The sequence below is a fragment of the Piliocolobus tephrosceles genome, chromosome 9, assembly GCF_002776525.5.
Source record: "Piliocolobus tephrosceles isolate RC106 chromosome 9, ASM277652v3, whole genome shotgun sequence".
Classification (NCBI taxonomy): Eukaryota; Metazoa; Chordata; class Mammalia; order Primates; family Cercopithecidae; genus Piliocolobus; species Piliocolobus tephrosceles.
Window position 1 is genome coordinate 91,197,704 of NC_045442.1, and position 7,456 is coordinate 91,205,159.

At 42.2% G+C, this 7,456-nt stretch overlaps 1 protein-coding gene across 6 annotated transcripts in view; it reads left to right on the forward strand.

Moving 5' to 3' along the window:
* Nucleotides 1–694: 694 nt before the first annotated feature.
* The window catches only part of ZNF37A (zinc finger protein 37A), a 41,256-nt gene continuing 34,494 nt past the window's right edge, over nt 695–7,456 (forward strand). For 2 of the 6 annotated variants that reach the window (XM_023188172.1, XM_023188169.1), the window contains exons 1-3: nt 855–1,595; nt 2,107–2,169; nt 2,927–2,985. Coding sequence is in view for 5 of the 6 variants with exons in the window: in XM_023188169.1 (XP_023043937.1) it covers nt 2,971–2,985 (15 nt within the window). In the remaining variant the exon portion in view is untranslated. The other 4 variants (XM_023188168.1, XM_023188171.1, XM_023188170.2 and 1 more) reach the window with 4 other exon arrangements.

Genomic DNA, 7,456 nt, shown 5'->3' on the forward strand with positions numbered 1-7,456 from the left:
GGGGGGAGGGATTTCATTGGGAGTTATACCTGATGTAAATGACGAGTTGATGGGTGCTGACGAGTTGATAGGTGCAACACACCAACATGGCACAAGTATACATATGTAACAAACCTGCACGTTGTGCACATGTAACCTAGAACTTAAAGTATAATAAAAAAAAAAAAGTTACTGTGATCAAGAGATCCAACATACTCCTGAAGAATGGAAAATGCAGGTTTGCCATGAAAGACGGTATTACGTGGTTTAACAAAATTTGAAGAGCAATTCCGAGTTATCTTCACGACAGTGTACAGGCTGATAATGCTCACGTCCAGCGTGTTTTCTCGCTGTGAGCGTCCAATGGACCAGAAGGAAGCAAGTGGAGCCTCAGGGTGCAAGTGGAGGTGGTGCTGGGTAGCGCAGCATGGCCACAGGAACCGACTATGTCTGGAGAAATTCCACTTGTCAATTATGCCAAACGAGGAAGTTTTGAGGACAGCCAAATCAGGGAGATGTAATTCATGAGAAAGCTGTGTAATTTAAATACTCATAATTTATTTCAGCTAACGAATAAAACTGCAGTACTGCACTTGCTGCATCTGGGAACTAACTACCCATTGCGGCTGAAACCTCAGGCCCTTTTAAAGGAGCGCGCCAGGACTTGTGGGAAATGTAGTCTGCACTTTCTGAGGAAGCGGCGGGAGGGCTTGTGGGAAATGTAGTGTGCACTTTCTGGTCCCAGTAGCGGGAGCCGCTTCGGGCCTTCTGCGCATGTACGCCGTATGGCTCCCGGTTTGTTTTTCTCCCGGCAGCCTAAGTGGGAGGGCTACCGGCATTTCCGCGTCCGGGTAGGGGACTTGGAGGGTGAGTAAGGGAGGGCTGGGGCGAGGGTGGACTGGAGGTTCCGCGAGGCCTGGGGGTGGGAGAGAGAGAGAGAGCGGCTTTGCCGCCTGGTCTAGGTCCGAATCCTGCCTTGGTTCTTGTGCTCCCGAAGGGAACGCGCACGTCCCGCGCCTGTGACAAGTGAGGTTGGATTTTCTCTTGCCTGAGGTGAAGGATGCCCGGAGGCCTCGGCAGGACGGCGCGGAAACGGGCCTTCTGCCCAATGGATGCGCGCTTCTCTCCTTATTATTTCCCCTCGGAATCGGAATCTCGCTGTGGCCTCGCAACCACCTGTGGTCGGCGTCGCCGCGTTGTCACTGCGACGCCGAGGCAAGCGGGGTGGCGGGAAGCACCCGCGGGGAGGGGAGGGAACCTGCAGGTGCGGACTGCACACCCAGCCTCTGCCCAGCGTCACCCGGCTTGCTGTGTCCTCGCAGGTCGCAGCTTCATGGCCTGACGCCTTCAGGAAGTATTTTGAAGTCATCGTGACTGTGGATTGGGGAATTTCTTGTTTCCACTGACCTGTGAGGCCGCACACGTGGAGGGAAGTACCCCAGAGCCTCCGGCACTGTGCAGCCTGGCCTGTGTCCCCAGTAGCACCAGTGGGCATTTCCAGAGGGTCCAGCTCGTGGCTCAAGTGACAGGAAGATGTAGGAGCTTTCAGTCTTGGATGAGGGTTCGAACTGAAGGGCTTAGGCCCAGCAGTCTTGGAGCAAAGCGGCTGTTGTGGGGTAAGAAAAGAAGGGTAGGGGGCGAGGGCTCAGGGGCCCTCCTAGGAGGACACCCGACCAGTTGGGCTGAGACCTCATTAGAGATCTAGAGCACGGGTGGGAGGAGCAGTGGCTCGATTTGTGTCCTGTCCAGACTCCCGCAGGCTGGGTGATGGTGGGAGCTTTGTGCTCATTCAGATGTGGCGGCAGAGGAGAGCAAGGCCGAAGGAGCAGACAGCACTATTTCTTGGGGAGTTGTGAAGGCATCATGAGGAGGGAGGAGGTTAGCAGCCAAGTGGAGGAGAGCACTCTCCATGCCTGGATTCGTTACTTGCTCGTTCTAGATGCTGAACTGCTGGCACACTGCAGCACAACTAGAGATGCCCCCATCTTGATCTTACGGAATCAGAGCTGCAGCCGAAAGAAAGTTATCTATTTCGGCTTTATTTAAAAGATGGGGTGGGGTGGGGTAGACAGGAAACGAGCTTAACGTGTTAAGTGACTGATGACATTGACACATTTTGTGTGGCAGAGTCAAGAACAGACACTAAATCGCTTGAGGACCCAGGAGGGTGTTTGCTGCGTTGACAACAGAGTAAATAAAAATCAGTGTGCTTTTTTAAATCTAAAGATGGTTTGAGAATCTGAAACCAAGTTAGAGCAAGTTCGTTTTCCTTCCAAAAAAACTGGGCTGGGCCGGGCGCGGTGGCTCTTGCCTGTAATCCCAGCACTTTGGGAGGGTAAGGCGGGTGGATCACGAGGTCAGGAGTTCGAGACCAGCCTGGCCAACATGGTGAAACCCCGTCTTTACTAAAAATACAAAAAATTACCCAGGCGTGGTGGTGCACACCTGTAGTCCCAGCTACTTGGGAGGTTGAGGCAGGAGGTTGCAGTGAGCTAAGATCATGCCATTGCAGTCCAGCCTGGGCAACAGGGCAGGATTCTGTCTCAAAAAAGCAAACAACAACAACAAAAAACTGGGCTGAAAAATACCACATCACTTTTTTCAAAACGTTGCTGGGATTCTCTGGTTTATAATAAAGATGAAAACCTGAGTATTTTTGTTTAGCATCAGTTTTAATGAAAGTATTATGTTCCATTCTTTGGCTTTTCCTAACTTGCTTAATTAGTTTATTGCTTTGCATACTCTGTTAGAGTACAACGTAAGTTGTTTATGAATCAGTAGAAAACAAAACGTATTTACATTTGAAAACTAATGTGTCCAAGCAGTACATAATCATGCCAGTCATGCATGGGTCTGTGAGTATCTCCCTTTCAGAGATGTTTTGCCAGCTGCGAAGTGGACCTTTTTAGGCAAGTGACATCTCTCATGATCTTTTCTTATTTCTCAGCTATACCCTCACAGTTTGCTCTGTGCTTCCAACACCAGTGGAAGATGATCACATCCCAGGTAAGTTGTTTATTTTTTCACAATTTTGCTTACAAGTAATTATTGAGGTTTTAAAAATGTCTCTACATTCATATGAAAGTAGAAATAACATCAGGGAAAATATAGATGAGAGGTCACATTACAGTTCATGGGTCAAATGCAGCCTGCCGCCTGTTTTTTTTAAGGTCCACAAATGAAGGATAGTTTTTATGTTTTTAGGTGGCTGGAGGGAAAAAAACCAAGAGCATTATTTTGCTTGGAAATTGTATGAAATTCAGATTTTGTTATCTATAAAGTTTTATTGGGACTCAGCTATACTCATGTATTTATGTATTGTCTGTTGGTACTTTCACACTACGAGGGCAGAGTTGACTGGTTGCAGCAGAGACTAATGGCCCACAAGCCTGAAATATTTACTGTGAGAGAGTTAATGAAGAGTAAGACAAAAATGTCATGTTAAGGGAATGCAGATCTTGTGATCTCACAGAGTTGTGAAACTGGAACATAAAACACTTTAAAGGTCAATGAGCTTTATTAGGTGACATTGTGCAACTTCCGATGACAGTCTTTCAGTTACATAAAAAAGTAGTACAAAAAAGTGAGTAATTCATGTGCAGTCCGGGGGAAAACTTAAGAGATAGCAAGAGAACGTATGTGATTAAAAAATTCAAATAGGCTGGGCTAGGTGGCTCACGCCTGTAATCCCAGCACTTTGGGAGGCCGAGGCGGGTAGATCACGAGGTCGAGAGTTTGAGACCAGCCTGACCAACATGGTGAAACCCCGTCTCTACTAAAAATATAAAAATTAGCTGGGCATTGTGGGGTGCACCTATAATTCCAGCTAGTCAGGAGGCTGAGGCAGGAGAATCGCTTGAACCCAGGAGGCGGAGGGTGCAGTGAGCCGAGATTGTACCACTACACTCCAGCCTGGGCGACAGAGTGAGACTCCGTCTCAAAAAAAAAAAAAAAAAAAAATTTCATATGAATTATGTAGCATTAGGACTTATGGTTGTTTAAAGAAACAGTCCTGGTAGGCTAGGGTGATCATGGGTTGTTAGGATGTGGCAGGCTTTGTGACAGCCCTAGAGACTGGGCAGAACTGGAATATTTGCAATAACTTTCAAGGGATTCTACCTAAAAAAAAAAGTATGGCAAAATACACATCACATGAAATTGACAATTAAGCCATTTTAAAGTATAGGATTCAATGACTTTAGTACATTCACAGTGTTGTACAACCATAACCACCATTTATTTCTGGAATATTTTCATCACACCAAAAGGAAACACAGTACCCTTAATAAGCAATGTTGTAACCTAAGAAGCAGTTGCTCCCTTTTTCCCCTCTGCTCCCAGCCCCTAGCAACAGGTTGCAGTAGAGACTGTAATGGCCCACACACCTTTTTGTTTAAATGCTATTGTAATTGGAATTGTTAATTTCCTTTTTGACTGTGCATTGTAATGAGTACAGAACTAATTTTTGAGTAATCTTGTATCCTGTAATTTTGCTGAATTTGTTTCCTATTTGTAGTAGTTTCTTTGTGGATTCTTTAGTATTTTCTGCATATATGATCATGTCATCTGCAAACAAAAATATTTTCTTTCTTTCTTTCCAATTTGGGTGTATTTATTTGTTTAATCTAATTGCTGTGGCTGGAGTTTTTAGTACAGTGTTGAATATATGTGGCCAAAGCAGGAATCTTTATTTATTGTTAGTTTTTTGTTTTAGCAGTCTTAACCATTTTGGGATGTACAATTCAGAAGCAGTGTTATGTATATTCATATTGTACATCTAATCTCCAGAATTTTTTCATCTTGGGAAATTGAAATTCTGTACCCATTAAACAATAACTCCCCACTCTCCCCTCCTCCTTGCCCCTGGCAGCCACCATCCTGCTTTCTGTTCTATGAGTTTCACTACTTTTGCTATGTCTCATTTAAGTGAAATCATACAGTATTTGTCTTATTGTGACTGGCTTATTTCACTTAGCATGATGTCCTCAAGCTTCCTCAGTGTTGTAGCATGTGTCAGAATTTATCTCCTTTTTAATGTTGAATGATATATCATTGTACTCATGTTTTGTTTATTCATTCATCTGTCAGTGGACATTTGGATTCCTTCCTCCTTTTAACTGTTGTAAATAATGTTACTGTGAACGTGGGTGTACAACTATCTCTTTGAGATCCTTCTTTCAGTTCTTTTAGTTATATACTCAGAAGTGGTATGGCTGGAATCTATGGTAATTCTATTTTTAGTTTCTTGAGGAAACACCAACTTGTTTTCTACAGAAGGTGCACCATTTTACAGTCCCATCCTCAGTGTACAGGATTCTGATTTCTGCATATCCTTGCCAACACTTGTTATTTTCTTTTGTTGTTTTGATAGCAGCCGTTGTAATGGGTGTATAGTAATTTTTCATTGTGATTTTGATTTATATTTCCCTAATGATTAGTGATGCTGAGCATATTTTCGTAAGCTTGTTGACCATTTGTATATCTTTTATGGAGAAATGTCTGTTCAAGTCGTTTGTCCATCTTTGAATCTGGTTTTTTGTTTGTTTTGAGTTGTAGTGGTTCTTTATTTTTTTAATATTAATTCCTCATCAGATACACGAATTGGAAATATTTTTTCCTGTTCTGTTGGTTGCCTTTTCATTCAGTTAACCATGTCCTTTAATGCACAATTTTTAAGTTTGATGTAGTCCAATTTATTTTTACTACTGTTGCCTGTGTTTTGATATTATATCCAAGAAAACATTACATTGCCACATGTAACGTCAAGAATCCGTTCTCCTATGTGCTCTGCCATGAGTTTTGTAACTTTAATTTTGGTTCTTAGATTTAGGTCTTTGATTCATTTAGAGTTTTATTTTTTATTCATTTATTTTTTTTTTTTTAGTTTTGTTTTGCATGTGGCTATCCAGTTTTTCCAACACTATTTGTTAGAAAAAATATCCTTTCCCTATTGACTGTTCTTGACAACTTTGTTGAAAATCATTTTACCATACATGCATGGGTTTTCAAGATTATTTTGACTACTTGAGATCCCTTGAAATTCCATGTAAACTTCAGGATGATTTATTTATTTTTGCATGTGTGTGTATATAAATAATGATTTAATGAATATGCTTGTAACCATCATCTGCCTTAAGAAATAACATATTACAAAAAACCTGAGTGTCCCTCGTCTGTTGAATTCCTCTCTTAGTCCGAAAGGTATCTTAACAGATTTTTAAGGGTACAATAAAATATTGTTAGCTGTAGGTACAATGTTGTATAGCAGATCCCTAGAAGTTACTCATCTTGCATTATTGAAACATTCTACCCATTGAACAGCAACTTTCTATTTCCCTTCTCTCCTGCCCTTGACAACCACTGTTTTGTTCTCTGCTTTTATGAGTTTGACTATTTTAAATATCTCATCTAAGTGGCATTTTGCAGTATTTGTCCTATGACTGGCTTGTGTCGCCTCCAGGTTCATCCATGTTGTCCTATATTGCAAAATTTTCCTTTTTTTAAAAAAGATGAATAATATTTGATTTTATATATATATCATGTTTTCTTTTTTTTTATTATTATACTTTAAGTTCTAGGGTACATATGCATAACGTGCAGGTTTGTTACATATGTATACTTGTGCCATGTTGGTGTGCTGCACTCATCAACTAGTCAGCACCCATCAACGCGTCAGCACCCATCAACTCGACATTTACATCAGGTATAACTCCCAATGCCATCCCTCCCCCCTCCCCCCTCCCCGTGAGAGGCCCCAGTGTGTGATGTTCCCCTTCCCGAGTCCAAGTGGTCTCATTGTTCAGTTCCCACCTATGAGTGAGAACATGCGGTGTTTGGTTTTCTCTTCTTGTGATAGTTTGCTAAGAATGATGGTTTCCAGCTGCATCCATGTCCCTACAAAGGACGCAAACTCATCCTTTTTAATGGCTGCATAGTATTCCATGGTGTATATGTGCCACATTTTCTTAATCCAGTCTGTCACTGATGGACATTTGGGTTGATCCCAAGTCTTTGCTATTGTGAATAGTGCCGCAATAAACATACGTGTGCATGTGTCTTTGTAGTAGAATAATTTATAATCCTTTGGGTATATACCCAGTAGTGGGATGGCTGGGTCATATGGTACATCTAGTTCTAGATCCTTGAGGAATTGCCATACTGTTTTCCATAATGGTTGAACTAGTTTACAATCCCACCAACAGTGTAAAAGTGTTCTTATTTCTCCACATCCTCTCCAACACCTGTTGTTTCCTGATTTTTTAATGATTGCCGTTCTAACTGGTGTGAGATGGTATCTCATTGTGGTTTTGATTTGCATTTCTCTGATGGTGAGTGATGATGAGCATTTTTTCATGTGTCTGTTGGCTGTATGAATGTCTTCTTTGGGGAAATGTCTGTTCATATACTTTGCCCACTTTTTGATGGGGTTGTTTGTTTTTTTCTTGTATATTTGTTTGAGTTCTTTGTAGATTCTGGA